At 38.7% G+C, this 20,378-nt stretch overlaps 1 protein-coding gene across 1 annotated transcript in view; it reads right to left on the bottom strand.

The window, feature by feature from the left end:
• Positions 1–6,643, bottom strand: part of prdm6 (PR domain containing 6) — a 62,493-nt gene extending 55,850 nt beyond the window's left edge. Inside the window, exons 1-3 of the mRNA XM_036528102.1 lie at positions 6,620–6,643; positions 5,650–6,151; positions 1,896–2,203 (exon numbers count right to left, since the gene is read on the bottom strand). Of these exons, the coding sequence (XP_036383995.1) occupies positions 1,896–2,203; positions 5,650–6,139 (798 nt within the window). The 5' untranslated portion in view covers positions 6,140–6,151; positions 6,620–6,643. The remainder of the gene's footprint in view (positions 1–1,895; positions 2,204–5,649; positions 6,152–6,619) is intronic.
• Positions 6,644–20,378: the final 13,735 nt, after the last annotated feature.

The raw sequence follows: 20,378 nt of genomic DNA on the forward strand, positions 1-20,378 counted from the left end.
TTGGCTTTGTGTCCACAAGGCTGCAGTCATATATCAACCAATATCAACCTTGCCTCATCTTTTTTTTTTCAGATCTTTAAAGTTCAGCAACACTAATTTGTTTGGCTAACAGCTCCCACTACAGCGTGTGTCGCATTCTTCTTCACACACAATACGACGGAAGACAAAGAGAAGCCCCTGTCCGTGAAATACTGATCAGAAATGTTGCTGAGGGAATCATGGGAGCACAACATCTCCTTTCACATCTTGGGACTGTTCGAAGCCCATTGATTCTCAGAACGTAACACCGCTGGTATGTGGCAAAGGAAGGATACCTTTCCTTTTAAGTAATTTGTTACAAGAAAAACATGCAGCCTGAGACAAATTTCAAGGAAATGTTGCCATTTCTCTCAGACTGATTAAGCAAGGCTCTGACTTCAAGAGCATCACATTGTTCTGGCTGGGACGAGGATTAACCCTTAACTTTGTCTTTAAACACAGGGCAGCTCTGACAGCAGCATATACCTTTTTTCCTTTTTATCAATAATGATTTTTTTGCACGGCTTGACACTGACCCCGTTTCCTGACGACAGTGAACCTGAGGCTGTGTGTACGAATGGTCTGAATGCATTCAGAGTTTTTCCTCCACCCACCTCGCCTCTGTTTAATCTGGTGGAATTTTTACAGTCCTCTCCGGCAGAGGCCGTGTTTAAAGCCCCGTCACACAAAACATATATAACCAGTAATAGTGTTTTACTCAGCCTCAGGGACCTGCACAACAACAGCCCCAATGTGGCTGAGGGTCACAGCAGTCAAATACCACACAGGTCTTTAAAAAGACTCAAACTGTCAGTTTGTGTTTCAAAAACTGTTACCTCAGGGCATATTGCTTTTGCTAAAGGTAACTTCACTGATGTCAAAATAGTGAGTCATTGTTTCTTACATTAATTAGAAAATATACATATATGACTATTGACAAAAGTACGACTTGTGTGGGCATGCACATAAAGTTTACATTGCACGTGCCAGTCTCAACTTTCTAGTTCTACTCGTCCCCAAATCAAAAAAATAAATGACAACATATGAATGTGAAGTTACCAAATGCGATAGACCGGGCACAAAAACACCTCATTCTCCATCTGAACCCGCGGTGCAAATGCGGCTTTGGTTTATTGATGCTTGTTGGTTGAAAAGGTGGAACCTTACCGCTGGCTGACTGCTGGTGTGAATTTTGGCAAAGTGTCCGCTTGAGCAGTCTCACTAATCATCCTCACTTTCCACACTAACAGACAACGCCACACAGCAACACAGTCATCCAACCCACGAAACAAAGTCTGTGCTGACAAAAGAGCGGAATATTGGCCGATGAAAAATCCGACTGCAGGGATATGCCTTTCCCTATTTAAATAAAACTTCCGGTCAGTATGGTACCTGCATGTGTCCACACACGCGTTTTATAATTTTCATTAAGGTGTGGTTTATCCTGTTGAAAAGACTTAAAATTTCACAAGAAAAGTTCTCAGAAACAGGCAATAACATGCAGTATAAAAAAAAGGCAGATGGACCTAAAAGCACAGGACTGCTTAAATTTAGTTTACCGTAGCTGCTCAAATTCAGTTTACACTAAAACACTGTCAGCAACGATTCTGCTTATCAGACTGCAATTTGGCTTTTCCGAAAAACAAAAAAAAGATGACTATTATCGTTATTAATTATGACCCCAATGACAGCTAATCAAAGCCCACACATTACCAACAAATTCTGGGACCAGTCGATCCTTCTAGGCTGACACTGAGGTTATTCAGGTAAACGGAATGGAGACTTAAAGACGCGAGCCACCGGTGAGGAACCCTACCCCTCCCTGCAACGCCGCTGCCGGGACAGGTCCTGTGGTGCGCGGGTGAACGCAGACTCACCTCCCATAGGTGGCGTGTGTTCCGGGCCGCTCCTGCCTGCACCTTGTCCAGCTGCAGCGGGACCCCCTGGAAGGGGCCGATCCAGGTGCCCTGGGGGATGCGCTGGGCGGCGCAGATGCCGTAGCCCAGGCCCGGCACGGTGCTGGTGCAGAGGCACACCTCGCGGGGCAGGTCGCGCAGCCAGTCGGGGACCTCCGGCGGGGGCACGGCGGCCGAGGCGCTGCTGGTCCCCACCAGACGGCGCAGCGAGTGCAGGGGCCCGTGCATGGGGCACTCGCCGTTCCGGTTATCCGCGCACATGTCGCACCCTGCGGGATCACAGCGGGACCAGTCAGCCGGGGAGGGGGGGACCGGGGGGGGGAGGGGGGGATGGGGGCAAGGGCCTGGCCACTGTGGTGTGGGACAGAGCTGCCCGAGTGCTCGTTATTCCCGAACACCGGAGCACGTTATCGAACCGGACGCATTCAGCTCCCTCACCCTTTGCCGTGCCCATTTAAATGAAGAAAACAAAGACACTGTCCGACAGTTTAAAAGTTTTTGTTTCATTTTTAAGACCTCTCATGCACCTGTCTGTCATGTTTTTACCATGTGTTTTTTTTTTTTTGGTGCTCTATGATATAACATTGTTCAGGACTGAATGAAACTGTGAACCCTGCAGTCAGTATTTTTAAAAGTTACTGGGCCTTGGCGCTGTGAAACCATATCTCTGCACAAATTTAATGAATTCAGATTTTCACAAAATGGCACTTAATATACACCTGTGTGAAGAAAAATGAGCCAAAAAACATAACATTAATTCAATTCAAAACCATAAATAAGACTTTCAATAATTAGTGAATGAATAAAAGTTTAAAATGAATAGCATGTTTTAAATAATCTAAAATAAACTGTGTACATTCACATATTGTTTGCAACAAAGGAATAATGAGATTCAGAGTTAGTCGCGATAGGTCGAAATGCGTCTTTAACTCCTGCGAAAGAAGTTTGCATGAAGTCTCATTAAGACAGAACTTAGTAAAACGATCTAAATGAAGTCACACATAAATAATAACGGGTGCGGCCATTTGTAAGACAATACGAGTAATAAGACGAGTAAATAGAGAAATATGTCGCCTGTGTTTTCCTTCGGTTTTTGCTTGTTTCTTCGCCCTCCACTTGCCACGAAGGCAAGAATTTAAGTTTAATATGAATATTTTGAGAAGGGTTCTGCTGTTTTCTCAGGGCGCTAATATATTGTTGCAAATTAAATATCACGAGGTAAAATCGATTTTTATTTCCGAGATTAGGCGTATATTAGGGAATATTTTAAATTCCTCACTGACAGGAAACTGCTGCAGAGGCCAAAATTTGGACAAAAGAAAGACCACCACAAAACGAGCCAGGCGGTTTGACCGCTTAAATAACCTCCCAAAGCGCTGTAGATTCAAGTTTTCATGACACTATTTAATCTAAAAAGTAAATTGAGCCCACGTTTGCTGCACTTTAAAACAGCGTATTGATTTCACTGTGTCACCCGCTTTTAGAATTAACAAACGTGAATCTAGCCAACAAAATATGATGTAGTTTCATATTTACCGACCATGCACCTGTCGTAACCCTCAGGCAACTGACTATAAAAAAACTCAAACAATAATTTAGATATATGCTATATTCGGGAATTGGTGTTAAGGTGAGACACAGCTCGGACATCAACTCAGTTCAATTTAGTCTCCTTTCCACTAAGAACATGTCTAATCTGTTGTCTAGTCCCTGAGGTAAACGCCGCAATTTTTTACATTAGTCTATCCTGTTTTTTTTATCCTGTTTTGTCATATTGAGGTGGGTAATTACACAAATAAAAAAAACACATTTGACCGAATTATATGTTTCCTTGTCTAATACACACTTTGGCTGTGTTATAAATGACCAAGATTGGTTTGAAATATGGGAGAGAGAATACTGAATGTAGATAAAGAACTCTCACTGTCCCCGGGAGACTTCCATATACCATGTTCGGATGATGAATAGCGGCCGATGGAGAAGATCGATCTCTGATCCACACTCACTCCACTCTCTTCTACAAAACTATACAGCAATTAATTGTGGCTTGTCCCCCCATCCTTCATCTCCTTGTGGCACATATCGATGGAGATTACTGCTGATGGGCCGTTTTATCACCTTAAATAAACAGTCACCACCTTTTCAAACCCCTGCTTTAATATATAGGGTTATACCTCTTATATATGTTTATCGTATATTTTATATTGAAGTTGAACAGAAAATGTAAAAAGCCGTACATCTAAATCATCAACGTTTGCGTACACAGACTAGACGTGTATACCACTCATGATTTCGCAAATACAATCACCCTGTTACGAGCCAGTATTATAGGATAATTAAGTTTCTTTCTCTTGTAAATAAGCATATAATACGGTATTACTGACATTTATAAGACGGTACGGTCTTCATGAAAATCCGTATCAGAAGCAATCATTTTGCAGTATACACAAACGAAATTACTTTTGTAAATATGTGACATTTAAGAACAATAAAACAGGTATGTAATGCTTAATATCTACGACTGTAAATCTAATTTGCGAATGCGCATTTACGTTGTCAGAAACTCTGCTGAATTTGGTCTTCCAACTTTTGCCTTTACATTCTCCAGTATCTTAAATTAAAAATACCAATGAATCTCTCCATATCTGGCATATTCTCCATATTTATAAACGCTTGAAGTTGTTACTGAAAGCATGCTGTTATGCATGCCGAGCAATTCATACTAAAGTCAGTTCAGTATTTTTCATTAATATGAAAGAAAAATATCCTACTGAGTCCTACTCGTAATCTTATTTTTGGTAATCAAATATACAATTTAAAACAGAGTCATAATAAAGAGTAATTTGAAACTAAGAAACCGCTGTAATCCACAAGTAGGCTTGAATTCAATTATATCTTAAATACTGGGCATAATTAAGTTAATTGCGCTAATAGATTATCTCCATTCACTTCTACTCTTGTGGATAATGGCCTACGTAGTCGCAAATGTATACTTAATAGTTTTCTATAACAATCAAGTTCCAGCATACCATTCTCCACACACACGCACGCACTCGCACACAGGAACAGTTTAAACGCACACACACACACACACACACACACACACACACACACACACACACACACACACACACACAGCTACAGTAGACAGTTTTAAAACTTTTGTGTCAAATTTGCTAGTTTCACAGTGAACCACGTGTATTACATTACAAGTGAAAACTATAGTCAATCAAAAATCAAAAGTGGGAATAGTTTTTCTTTTAGCTTTTGAACAGGTGGAATGTAAAGTCCATGCAGATCTGATGGAGATATTGGGCAATATTCGTATAAATGGTTCTCTTGAGACTTTTTTTTTTTTTTTTTTTTTTTACAATTGCTTTAAGTGAAAAATGGATGAAATGAGGTTATTCAAATTTTTAGATTCCATCAAATCATTGTCAAACCTCCAAAACTGCCATTTATATATCACTTCGTTAGTCGTACCATTTTGAGAATTATTCTCGTACATCTTGTGTTTATTAATAATTATAAACGCGCTCTTGTTATTAATCTATTTTTAGTAACCGCGTACTTAGAAGCATATACAGTTTCATGTGATGTGTTCTAATTTGTGAGAGGGGCATCATATTAGTATAATCTGTAAACAAATAAACATGCTTTTTCTTTAGACACGTAGAAATGATCCACAAGTCTTCTTGTAAGAACCAATACGTACGATTATTGGGGTCGCCGGTGTGATTGTTCAATGGGATTATCTCCATTCTTTGCTGTCCGTAGAGGTAGTAGTCTAACTCCTCGGAGGTAAATTTAAACCTTGATCCTCTGTCGTTTTTACAGCCGGATGACAAACAAAGTTCTTTTGCTTGAGGGTTGACACTGTCTGATGTGGGGATGTCGGTGCACAGTGTTTGTCCAAAAAGTGCAATCTGCGGCACGGATAGTTGAGTTAGACCTGCCAACGAGGAAACCGATGAGGTCGAGGAGGTTGAGGACGGCGTTAAAGCTGATGAGGACGATGTGGAGGAGATCAGGTTCGGGCGCTGACGAAGACTTTCGACAGAGATAGCCGCTCTCTCCGGCGGCTGGAGCTGGGCGAGGGCTCCGTTCTTCAGCTGGCTCTGAGGGAAAAGCTGCTGCCAGTGCTGGATGTAGGTCGGGTCCACTTTTAGGAAGGCAGATCCGCTGGGGTCACCGGGCTTCAGCATCTCCGAATGCGGCTGCAACGCACAACAAACAGTAAGTTTCCGCGTTCTTACGATTTAGTCACTCAGACGCTGTTACGCCTCTTCGTTGCGAGAAGTAAAGTTGCTTTTCGTTACGTAAGGCTTCTAACGTTGTCATTTTCAAATATTTTACTTTGTCCTGATGAGTGTAGAGACGGTGGACTATCAAAACAAGAAATGTACAAGAAGCGAAGTGACACATCCCAATGGTAATTCAAACTAAACAAGCATTGTTTGCTGTTATCAGTAGTAAAATGAAACATACACGCATAAAACAAAACCAATGCATTTGTATTTAGTAGCACCATCCTTCGACTCGGTTTAGTTCCGTTATCCTCCTCCAGAAACATTGGAGCAATGCCTACTGTAGGCTAACGGACGGTGCGCTACTTTTATGAGTTAAAGACATATGTTCTTTTAATCTTACAAAAACGTGCGCCTTCGACATTGCATCAGACTTACCCAGTTCACGAAAACAAGAAGCTTTGTCCCTGACGGTCGTTCCAAACAGTATTTCCCAGACTCCTACACCATAATAGTATTGACTTGAGGATACGCCGTGTTCGTTATCCAAGCTCTACACATGAAGAACAATATCGGCTCCCCCCACTCGCTTGCCCTCTGAGCACTCGCAGGCTCCAGAAAGGGCACGTGGGCTTTACGACAGCATAAAACACAAGGGACGAAGGAGTTCATACTGGCCCAAAAATGTATCCCAGCATCTGTCTCTGCCAAAACTATTCTTAGATTTTTGGGGGGTTTAAAAAAGCCCAGCGTAAACTTTTAACTTGAGTATCACGACAAAAGAGAAATGTTAACAGGAGAATAACTGACCGATATATTTGCATGCTACGTGATATTTTCGGCTCCCCATAAATAAGTTAAAAGAATAGAACATCGGCACTAGGGAGCAATTTGGCGCGATACTAGGACTAAACCGGTTAGCTAATTAATTTTGTGACTAAAATCACATTTAATGCTAATTGCATAACTTTTTACATATGGCTGTGTACTGTTTTAATGATTACGTATAGTTTTCCCTGTAGTTGTTTAATTATATAGGGTCTCCGACTATTAGCCTGAATAGGCGCGCTTCGAGATAACAGGCTTCATGGCATTGTTGCTGCAACTTGTTATCCAGCCCTTGTGTTTCCCACCCTCTCTCAGACGCTTGAGAAAGTTATTGCTGTTTGGATAGTGTCTGTATATCTAAATGTAGGGCATTTTACACAATTCCGCCCAGAAGGGCAGTAAAATGTTTTGACTGGCGTCACTTTGACAAGGCCATCCGTCATCTCGAGCCCTCAGATTGATAACAAACCAAAACACAAACATAATCGTCTGAAAATGAATTCTAGTCTAAGAAACCACCATTTCACTGTAAAAGAATGCGAATAATAACATAGCCTACAAAATGTCCCGGTATGTTTCAATGTGATTTTCTTGAGAGAATTATAGCCAAAGTCTTTGCCCCTTCGAAATAACATTACTTCGGTTTGGCCCAAGAAAGCTTAAGTGCAAGTCCAGTGTTTACCTTTAACATTAACGTGTTATTCGTGCATTTAATAACCAGGCTAACCAACATTTAATACATTATAGTACTGGCTTCAATGTTGTGACTTCTTACACGTCATTAGAGTTAAACACTATTTCAGTTCTGCAACAACTCTGCAACAACTGAAAAGATGTGCACAGAACTGGGCTTTTCCCTACAAATATCAGCGCGCAATGTGTTGAATTTTGAATGACACATTCCAGATGAACGCAATGAGATATAATTTTTTGTTGCCATCGTGTACCTTTTAAACAACCATAAACTAAAGCGCAAAATGCGAAAAATCAAACTTTGGGTACAAGAAGGATATAGGGGTCCTAGCAGTCTGATTAACTACGGCCTCCTGGGAGAACGATGCCTCATAACATCATACTTGTCTATCAAAGTGTCTGCCTCGGACTCTGTGATCTATTAATTCGACCAAATTAATCTCCATACGGTTCTGTCCATATATTTACTTTGTTCAATAACGCGATCAAATTGTGAAAATATTGCAACAGAAGATATTTAAACCGCCGGCTAACTACATAATAGTGATACTTAATATCAATCATAATAGTGTGTAAAATATACTAGGGTGTCATTTTGACAAGTACATGGTTTTGAAACACTTCGTTTTGTTTAGGTTTAAGTGCGCAAGTTTTTGCATGTTATAAAAATAATAGTACAACACATCTAGTACCAGTAAAAAATTTCGAATGTTATTACAATTATAATTATTAGTAGTTGTTGTTCTGTGCGAATATCAATTTGCTTATTTAACAAGTTCTGTTTCAGTATATGTATATATATATATACACACAACATTGCTTAGGTGAAATAAATAAGGCGCAATTATAGAAAGAGCACATTGGTGTTTTTATTCATTGATTAATGACTGCTAAAGTAAAACACGTTGGAGTGGGAGCCCGATCAATAAATTAGCTGCCGAAATTCATCATTTTCTTTGAAAAAATATCTAATTATTGAGTCAGCTTGCTTTTAAAATGTACTTATCTCCGGTGTAGCTCCTTTACATATTTATTTAATTCTGATTTTAAAGTGTTTAGATTGCTGTCGCCTTTATTTGCATACTGTATTCCGTTTGACATTCAATTAAAACGTTTACATTTCTTGTTAATTAATTCGCCTGATGGCTGCAAGACAAATGGACGGCCCTCTTTGACAGGAGTCCGATAAAGAATTCAACAGCCTCTCCCCATGCCCCGAACGTCTCCTGATTATGGTTCTAAGGTCACGGGTTGCCGGGTATATAATTCATTAATACAGACGTATATTCAGATGGGAGTTTGTGATACGCAATTTCTTTAGCATCATCTGGTTTTAACTTCTGTTGCACACCAGTAAGTGTTGTAAAAGCACCTAATAAGTGGCTTCTTGATATTCATATCATTTTAATAGTCTAATGTGTATTTCAAACGTGTTTTGAATGTCTTGAATTAATGTAGGCTGTATACTTACAATCATAAATGCTCTGCGTTCAAGAACCGAAACAATTCAGCTGTCATATTTCAAAATTATTTTTTGTGCCCAATATGCAGAAATGACAGGTAACTAAACATACAAGAATGGAAAAATTGTGGAGTGGAAAATTCTTGTGGCTTTCTCGGGGCAAACAATTCGAAAAAACTTTCATCAAAGAACTTGTATTCGTTACATTTACTTTTGAATTACGTGGTCCTCAGCTTTCATTTGTTTTTAAATAATATTGAACTTTAATCAGATATTTTGATTAGGAATTATATCGATTCCTGTCGGAATTTGAATTAAGGTCACTGTTGTTTTTGACATATGGTGTGGCGTGCCTCAACACACTCCTACAATAGCTCCTAATTGGGATATATATATATATATTATTCCTCTGTTATCAACGATACATTTATGAATAAACAGTTTATTGTGCTGAAGCGTAGTTATTATCGTAATGGAACTGGTGGACAAAAATTAACTCGAAGCACTGAGATCTGACACTGATTTGCGTCAGTTGTTCCTGGATGAGCACAAATTTGTTCAATGATTATATAAACCCGAGTATTCAGATAAGTATAGCAAGCCTCCCTCTAAACTTGACATGTGCACTGATAGGCAGCGCAACAACGATCACCTTTCCTGGGTAACCCAAGAGGGCGCAGCTATCCCTTTTCTCTCTTCAGGAAAGTCAGCCCTTAAGTACTGAAATCACTATACAATGAGCAGTTCACAGAGGGAGGTAACAAAATTAAAAGCACATTTTGCCAGTCCTTGTGGTGCTACAATATACTGTGGAAGTTACACCTTTTAACATATTTTTCATGCAGAATAATGATTAGGTTTCATTAGACAACATACTGTATGGATGTGTAAGGAAAAACCCAATAACTTACATGAAGCTGAATTTCGACAATATAAGGTCTCCTGTGTTGAAGATTAATGGAGGTTAATGAAAGGCATGGATTATTGGGCAATGGAATGTCAGTCACTTGCTTTAAAACCGAACCAACCAAAGAGGTCATCTCAACAACGGAGAGACTTTCAGCCTTTAGACAATTTTGTCATGTGGCCAAGTTCATGTTGCTGTCAAGGAAGCAGTAACACTTTTAAATTCTCACAGATAAACGGTTTATGAAATTATAATGATGGTTTTGCACTGCAGGGACACATTGAAAGTAAGTATTCCAAAGTCCATGGTGTTTGTAATGGTTTGAAATATCTCAGCAATCACAGATGGTTTTGATAGGATAGGCATGCATGATCTGTTACATGAGACTTCCTCTTCTGTGGATCCATCTGAAGGATGGTCCTGCTTGCATCTGAACACAATTAACCACCATAATGAGCATTTAATACAATTCACATCAGTGTGGTTGCAATAGCTCCCTTGTATCATTCTTTCAATTGTATTTTGCCAGGGCATCTTCCAGACTTGAATAAAACAGGGAATTCTCTACAGCAATGAAGACAATAACTGCTGACAATAACAGCACCAATATGCTGTCCAGGATTTGAACTAATGAACTTCTGAATATGGGCCAAAGACCATTAATCACAGCACTGAACATCAACACTGTAAGATAATGTTGTAAGGTTGAGGCTTCCAGCCGTCTACACAGTGGAGCTGCTGGGATTGTAGTTAAGGGTGCATTCTGTTCAACCCTTAGATCCTTCTCACCAACTGCCATAGAGTATAGCCAGCTATTCTCCCAGAAAACCATGCTGAATACTGACTGCCCATTAATCTGTTGTCTATAACTATAAAAAAAAAACAGTTTTCAGATTTCAAATGGTTGTGATGGGGTAGAATGTGGTAATGTGGCACCAGCATACAGCTCTAAAGAGCACATTGCACCTGTATAGTCCTATCATCAGTACTGTATTAGGAGTATTAGGAGTTTCTGAAGGAATTCATTCATTTAGTCACTAATTCATCTGATTATTTCCTTTCATTTGTATGTTTTCAATAGTGTAGAGTAGGATAGTCTATTGTTTATTGTGTGTTACTATAACTAGCAAAATAAAATGCACTTTTAAAAAATACTGTCCATTCCATCTTACTCATCAGCAATTAATCTATCTTATTCCATAGCCTGTGAAAATGCATAAATCAAGTGGGGCGGCATAGAAGACTGGTGTGCTTGCAGGAGAATGACTACAGTCACCATAATCCACTAAAATCTAAAATCTAAACACCATGGTTCAATGAGAATGTCAGTCTACCCCCTGAACTTTTTTGGTTTGTTTTCACATAGGCAAGCTTCTAATCCAGTTTTTCTCAATACTGGTTTTTGTATCAACTGGCCTTAATTAATCGGGCTTGATTGAGCTTTTAATAGAAAATGATCTAGATTTGACATTCCTTGACAAGATATCTTGCATACATTCACTACAAAATAAATGTGTCAATTTTGCTACAAAACAGAGGTGTTTGTGCTGCATCTCAAGTGCCAGTCTCAGTTGGTGCATCTTAATTGTGTAATTTTCCCTATAGGAAAATAGGCCCTTTAACAATGAACACATTGAACAGTTAATTGTAATCAATTGTATGTAATCTTTATTACTAATTTAAGAGGCACAAATTAACAAAAACAAATTGAGAAGTATCTTTATTTTAGCACACCACACCTCCAGCAACACATTTCTTCCACCAGTAATGGATAACTATAAAGAGACATAAAATCCATATCAGAAATCAGGTAACAGTTCAGCCAGCTCTGATTAATTGAGCACAGTTGGAACTAAAGCCTGAATACACAGCCTCTGCCAGGAACAGTTCTTACTCAAATTTTGAGTTACTGGCCCTACGTTTAATTCACTGTGCAAGGTATATCCTAAAATGGCGGAAAATTGGAGTGCAAACAGACCAGTCACTGTTGAACCTGCAGACTGTCCTTCTCAATGTCTGTACACCAGGAATTAGCATCCAAGTGTGACTAAAATTACATAATATTTGTTGCTTACTATTCAGCAGCACCCAAAATTCAAATCAATCAAATTAACTAGCCATCTGAATCCAGGACCACCACTAGCTGTATTTTATTGTACTGTATTGTTGACCATTTTTACTCTGGTATGTATTGAAGGCTCATTATCTTGTACATTCATATTTGAGCAAGTTATAACATTAACAGAGGCATAAATGTGAAAATGTCATCCCAACAGCGCCTGTTTTTAAGACTATTGGGTGTCAGCTATTTGATTTATGATTCTGGACATTCAAATTTTTTTCTGAATTTTACACATAAAGTGTATCAGCCTAAGGTGTATCAGCTGATAAACCTCAGCCAGCCAAAGTGTATCAGCATGAGTAACACAAACAGTTCATATTGAGTCAAATAGTGTATGTTTGCTACCTCAAGATTACCAGGTAATTTTTTGCATGCTTTTTTCCCTTCTATTTCTTTCCATGTCACTTAAATAATGCCAGCTGTGAATTGTGCAATTAGTTCAAAGACAGGTCAAATTTGCAAGTATTTAAATGTAGGTCTTATTCAGACATTAAAATATTTTGCTCTCAAAAATTTTAAATCAGAAGAAAATGTAAACAAGGGTCTAATTACATAAGAAGATATGAATGTATGAGAGGCCCCATGAGAGGTAATTCATACTTGGTCTCACACACAGCATCATACTCTCATACGTACACCACTATACTCTTACACAAACACTACTATACCATCTTACATGCACAATCATACCCCCTTTTATCACTGTCATACACACAGCATGGTTCTCTCTTGCACAGAGAACTATAGCTACTTATTCACACATTATATGCTTGCATGATAGTCTGTGTAACAGAGGATAATAGTATATGAATGTAAGTATGGTTGTATATGTAAATGAAGTTAATAGAGTATGTGAAACAAAGGTCTAATATATGAAACATATGAAACAAAGGTCTCTCATATGAAAGAGCTGTTTATACTATTTTGATGTCACACTCCTGTTTTGCCTTTTTTAATACTGAAATGCATAGATTTCAGGCTTGTGACTTTTCAAGCATTCCCACAATTTTTGGGAACTCAGAAAGTCATTGCACTAACCAGTAGCTAAAAACATGGGAAAGTTCAAGCACAATGTGTATCAATTTCCATGCCAAAAAGTACTGCTTAGACAAAGTAAAAATAATGCAAATGATTAATTGAAAATGGACAGAACAAAGGTCAGATTCAGAGTAATCAGTTTTGCTTTCAGGCAACATAGCAGAATGTCAAAAGCATTAACAAATCTGTCTAGCTACCATAACTATATGCTGGTATCTCTGATTGTCTGGTTGTCTAGCTAGCTAGCTAGCTGCATTCAAAGTGCTAATAATGGTAAATAAGTTTTCCCTTTCATACTATATAGCTACAACTTCCCAGTACTATTACAATATGATCTGCCTAGCTATGGGACATCTGGAGCATTGAGATGTGTAGTTAGATAGCATGATAACTAGATTTGAGTTATTTTGTTCGCTAACTTTGTAGTCCATATGAAATGTTCACTGGCTCGCTGAGCAAGTGTGTATTTCTTCCATAGCCAAAATTCACACTATGATCTGGCATTTTCCTCTCCCGATGTCACAATGCAATGAAATACAGTACATATTCAGCCAGTTCATTATCACACAATCCCCAAGAAACAGTTTTCCATTACCAAAAATTAATACCACCATTGTAGTGGTTGTAGGATCACTTGCTCCATGCAGAAAAATCTTTTAATTATGGCCTAGATGTTGGCTCAAGCATAAACTGTAGTCTGAAGTCCAATTAACTAGAGCCATATATATATATTAAATAACTCTTTTGTGGAAAAAGCGATTCAATGTAGCTAGTTAAATAGCTAGTTAGCTCCAAATAGTGCTTTTATGATTTCATTGAAGACAACGGGGGCAAGAGTGTTATTCTCAACATTTAGTAACTTGAATTTACCTATGTTAATTTCACAAATCAAAGTATGTCTATGGGAGAGGCAGGTTTACTGGTGCTGACTCTCTTTGTAACAGAGAAAATACATAGTTGCAGTTTCAACCAGGACCAGGCTCAGTTTTACAAGTGCACCACTGTCAGATATTAAGGCAAGCAGCAGCTCTCAAGAGATCAATTCTTCTTCCTTTGTGAAACATTTGACATGAAATGTACCCTTGCTTCAATCCTACAGGAGGAAAGCATTCGGTTACTCAAGTCATCTAAACGTCAAGTCAAGACCTTTGAAGAAAGTACCTATAATTGCCTAATAGACACAGCCCCCCCCCCCCCCCAACAACAACAACAATGCACACACACACGCACACACAAACACACCTCATTACATCTCTCTTGTAATCCTGTTTTAGAACACTTAGAAACTCATAGCTCAAGTTCACAGCCTTCATTATCATCTTAGAAGTGTCAATGGATTTTCTGTATCCTATTTCTATCATTTCAAAATTAGTTTACTATTCAGCTGGTTTTACTCCACTTTAATTCTCTCTCATCAGCTCTCACCAGTTCTTAATTCAGCTCAAACACCTGAGCACTTCCATGTGGTGATCAGTAGTTTCACGCCATACAGTGATGCTTTATTCATAAAAGTATATTGTGAAAATAATTTAATTTAGGAATTTAGTGATACTCTGTGTGTAGTAGTGAGGGAATACTGTGTGCCCTCTTTGGAGAAAAGCTACTTAAAAGCCACTTTCCTGTGTTGATCTCTTGGCATGTCTAATTTTTGACTGTATTATTAAAAAAAAATCAAAGCTGAGTGTGAAGCACCTAAAGTATAATCACAATGTAATCTATATTTATTGTAAATGAGAGAGGGAAAGCATGTATCAGTGTGATTTAGGACTCCAATGCGTGGGACTTGCAGATATTGAACCAGTATTGAAGACACGTCAAATATTGGAACACGCAAGTAGAATGTGCAAATTACATACACTATGCAACTACCAATTCAATCATGCAATAAACACATATTCAAATTTGCAAGCTAACTTGACACAGCCTCTATGTACATTTGGATGTTTTAAATAGGTTAAAGCTGAATATTAAATTATGGGAGTCATGGACTTTCTGTGGTTCAGAACAGAGGGATGGGATATTTGTGAGAAAATTTGCCAGGAAAAGATTTGCCAGATTAAGTGTAGAATGTATTCACCATTTTAAAAGGTGATTTTGAAAGAAAAAATAAATCATATATGACATATACAGGGAGTAGAAAAAATAATGCAAACACCAAAAGTAAGTAAAAGTAAGTAAAAGTAAGACTTGTATTCTGAAATAACCATGTCACAATTACAAATTATGCATGTGTTTCATACCAATGTCAAAACTCATTACCCATATATTTCTGCTTCAAAAGCTGTTTTAAAATCAACACTTTAATATATTAGTTTCTTAACCAACATGAGATATATAAGAGATTTTGAAAGAGGTTGAATAGTTGGTGCCAAAACTGCAGGTGCTTCAGTCATGGAAATAGCAAAATTATTTAATGTGTCAAGGAGAACAGTGTGGAAAATCATGACAGTATACTCCAAACAAGGAAAAACTGCAAGAGGAAAGAGGATCAGTGGTCACAAGTCAAAGCTCACTGACAGGGATAGACAGACACTTAGCAGGATGGATGCTAAAAACTGCAAAAGCAGCTGGCTCAAAAATGATCAGAGAACTGAATCTACACCTCCATGACCCAGTCTCAACAAATACTGTGTGCCGTAAACTTCACAAAGCTGATATTTATGGTACACCTGCCATTTGGAAACCACTTGTAACCAGCACCCATGTGCAACAAAGCATAACCTGGTGCAAGGAGCACAAGAGCTGGACTTCTGAAAGGTGGGAGAAAGTCATATGGTCTGATGAGTTGTCTTTTAGTTCTTCCGGCATGGTAGAATTATGGCCAGGCAATAAAATGGCATTTCAGGCAACCAGGTGCACCCTATGGCGAAAATATTGTTTCCTCAAAATGTTCCCATATTCAAAGATGATAACGGCCCTGGCACAGTACTAAATGGACTCAACAGTGGTTTCGTGAACATTAGGATTAAACCAAACCCCCATATACAAAAACATATAAACCCTATTGTAAATATACATATATAAACTCAATTGTAATTATACTGTTGCATATCTTGTATCTTGAAAGCTGTAATTGGATTCCTTACCACCTATTCACTTTAGCTATAGGAACTGTCCATAAGAATATTTCATCATGCAATATATCAAATTGGATGATCAACAAACATCTCAGGCCCATTCTTTCTAATACCACACTATGTGCCAGCTAAGTCCTCATCACTGCTTGACCTTTCCTTTACCACTGACAACGTGACTGTGTCAGCATCCCAGGCTGCCAAGATCCTGGGTGTGTTGCTGGCTAATAACCTGTCCTTCACAGACAATATATTGTGTCACTGGTGACTCAGAACAGCAGATCCTAACCGAAAAATCCCTTAGTTTCTTGATACTTAGTTGACTCAACTCTTGGTCCCGGCCCGAATGCTCTTTAGACTGGACTACTGCAGTTCTTCTTTCTGGCCTCCCAGCAAGCACCATCAGGCCTTACCAGCTGCTTCCGAACACTACAGCTCAACTGACCTACAGTCTACCAAAAAACTATCATGTCATGCCTCTCTTCATCTCCCTACCTTAGTTACCCATTGTGCCTTGGATAAAATACAAAGCTTTGTTTTGGACCTACCAAGCAGTAACGAAAACGGCAACCTCATCATTATAGCCTATTGACAAACCCTACATTTCTGCCAGGCCACTTGTCTATCTTTGATTGTCTAGTGGTCACTTCCCTGAAGTGTTGCTAATCTTGATCATGTCCCTTGTCTGCTCTAGCCTCCAGCTGGTGTAAGAAGCTCCCCACCACAGTGAGTACAGCAGGGTCTCTGTCTGCATTCCAGTGCAGACGTACAACCCAACTATTCACACTACATCTTGGCTTCCCAAACACTGAGCCCCCTAGGCTTCATCATAGATACACAAACAAGGTATAAACATTATCAGCAAAGGACTGGTGGCAGTAAGCCTTTGCTGTGGCAAAAAGCTCAGTGGTCAAAATTTTGGGGTCCCAGAATCTTGAGGTGGTATAAGCCTGTCAACTGAAAATGGTGATAGTAGCACATGTCTGTGCAGTTTATGAAAGCACTTATGGTGGAGGTCTTTCTCAATTGTAGTTGGTATACTATGAGTATGGTACTAACAATTCCTTACCTATTACCTTTACCTATGTATAAGTTTGCATAACCTGAAACAAAGGTAAAACCCTGCTGTACAATATCTTTGATTAAATATGAATGACTTGATCTTTAACACTACATTTCAAAGCTGAGACAGAATTTTTATGTCAAGTTCATTCAAATGGTTGGAATTGTCTGCCATTTGGCAAGTCCTTGGAATCTGCAAGTTCCTTGAATAAAGATGAAGCATTCTAATTGATTTAGGGGGTGAGGCTGTTACAATGCAGAAAACCAGAAAATGAAAAAATTGCTGCCAACACCTGATCCATATAGGAAAAATTTTAAAGTGCCACTTGCCCACTGAGACTGAGAGTCTGGATTAATTCTAATTCCTAAAAATCTGTATTTGTAGCATTTGACATTAAAAAGCCAGAAAATCAATGTCTGCCAGGAAACAGGAAGTGAGCCAATGTGTCATATTTCTGCCAAGATCCAATTTAACATCTATTAAGCAGTGGGACAATCAATTAAACCTATAATCGTACACAAAATGGCAATCAAATATATGTACGTTGTGTAAAAGTACACGTGTTCTGGTGTCTGAGTCCAGCATGGCTAAATGGAACATGAAGCCACACTCCTCTATAAGCTGATATTTAATGACATTGCAATCTGTACTAAAGCAGAGAGCCATATAACATCTTTTGAGAATGACCAAGATTTTTTTTCCCTTGATGCTTTACATTGAATCTGCTGTCTCTGTGTCGTTGAACTTGAATTGTTTGGTGAAGGCAGAATAGGCAGATACTTATGACTATAAATTTACACTAATCTAGCATTGAGATGCTGCAACATTACATCATTCCTGACGTCACACCATTCAGCTAACCTGAATGCTACCAAATATACATTGAGGACTGCCTTCACACAATCTCTTTAGCAAAGACAGAGAGGAATGCTGAATGCAATATCTCACTAGATATTAACATTCTCTGCACTGTCTCTTTTCTGTGTAAGACACTGGATGAGATGCCATGCTCTGAATTCCTCAACTTTTGTCAGGTCCACATCCATAAACATCCTTAGAGGAGTTGTAAAGGAGTTTGCATCCAGGAACACAATAGGGTATGATAGGGTGTAGGACAACTGATACAGCTTTTTCTCATTTTCTGAATACCTCACAGTTGCCCTGCTGGATTGACCAAATGTTGTCACCATTTGAAAGGAATCACTTTCCTAGTAGTGGCAAACCACAGACATGTTTGATGTTGCTTGGACGTTAACTGAGCATTCTCACAAATAATGCAGTATGTCCAGCCCAATGTGGCATGGTTGAAAGCAAGCATCTACTAATTGGCTTTATGCATCAGCTAATATGCTTTTTTATCAGCTAGTTTTTAAGATATAATAATGATGTTTCATTTGACACCTTCCACAGAAATGTCATGTCTATCAGGCATGTCTGTACAGATCTATCTGTGCATACACCAATAATGGGAGTAGAGGTTAATGCTGTAATACCAGGAGTATTACATCTAACCTAGCATCTTTCTCAAGTACCTGTAGCTGTAACCAGACACCTACCATGAAATCTCTGTACCTCCAGGTACCATAAAAGTGGAGAGGAACATCACTCAGTCCATGGCTGACAATGCTGAAAAGAGGTACAGAATAACCATGTGTGATGTTAGAAAACCTCTGATGTTAGCAGAGATATATTGTGTTTGTGGATGTGGCCTTCTTTTGATCCAGATTTTGTAATTTCTTTTGTAGATTTTGTATGTCTACTCTAGCTCTGTATTGTTTCATGTCAGCTGAATGCACTTTGGTATACTTACAGTCAACCTGTGCTGGGCCAGTTCAATGTTTCATTGTCTTTCCTGTGCCTATAGACCAGTAAGTGATCCTGCAACTACAGATGGATATTTTGTAAATTAAAGTGTACATAGTAACACTTGTGATAGTCATATGACTGAAAGGCTGACCGAAAAACAGAAAAAATTGCTTAAGTCAGGCAATGATCATCACCACTTCTATCATCTATATATATTAAGCTTGAATCAAATCATGCAACTGGTGTAGACCTAAGGCTAATCTGCACACACACGGATAAAATGTAACATCTAGAATCTAATCATGTTTAATGATAAAAAAGTAAAAGGAGGATGACAATAAATTATGCTGGCTCTAAAGGTTTAACCATTTGGATCACAAAAGCACATCTTCATATGAATGAAACATTCTGTTTACGTGACACAACTTTTTAAATTGAAATAGGCTTATAGTAGCATTTTGTTGGCAATGGAACGGGACTTATACTCTGCATGCTTTGGTCACAGTTAATACTAGGACTGCAACTGCTCTGAGTCAGATTTCAGCCAGTCAGACGCAGATGAATGGTAAGAGGCACTTCAGCAGGCTGTGTCCAAAATGAGTCTGGGCTTTAATGTATCCATTATACCTATGTGGATGTAAGTCTACTTTTTGGTTTTAGATAAATACCAGAGGCTTTGCAAAACACGTGCTGAATTACAGGCCTATTCATAGTCTATTCATAATTGTAATGGCGCAGACAGGACGGAGAACCTATGATGTGATAGCAGACAAAAGAGGAAATGGGCAGCTACATCCCTCTCAGGTTTAGAATAGGTTTTTAAACCATAAGGTGACAATAACTTTATCTCATGACTTCCAGTTTGACACAATATGACATGACACTTAAATTAAGATAATATTTACTCAATTATTTAAGCTGGCTCTCGAAAACGAAACACTCATTGCATTTATGTTGGTTTTAGTATTCTGTCATGTAAAGTTCGAAGTTTAAAATTATCATGTAGTTTTTCCAGGGCAGACATTCATGACTGTCTTAGAATTTAATGCAAGATACTTGAAAAGCGGAAGACCGTAGTCGTCATCACCAGGGCAGGAGAGTAGAGCGTTTCTGAGGGGAGCAGGAGCTGATCCATCATTCTCATACTCCCGATTATGCATAGTCATTTTTGTGCTGCCCTCTTTGGAGGAGGGATCTCGGATAC

This window comes from Megalops cyprinoides, chromosome 4 (assembly GCF_013368585.1).
Source record: "Megalops cyprinoides isolate fMegCyp1 chromosome 4, fMegCyp1.pri, whole genome shotgun sequence".
Taxonomy (NCBI): Eukaryota; Metazoa; Chordata; class Actinopteri; order Elopiformes; family Megalopidae; genus Megalops; species Megalops cyprinoides.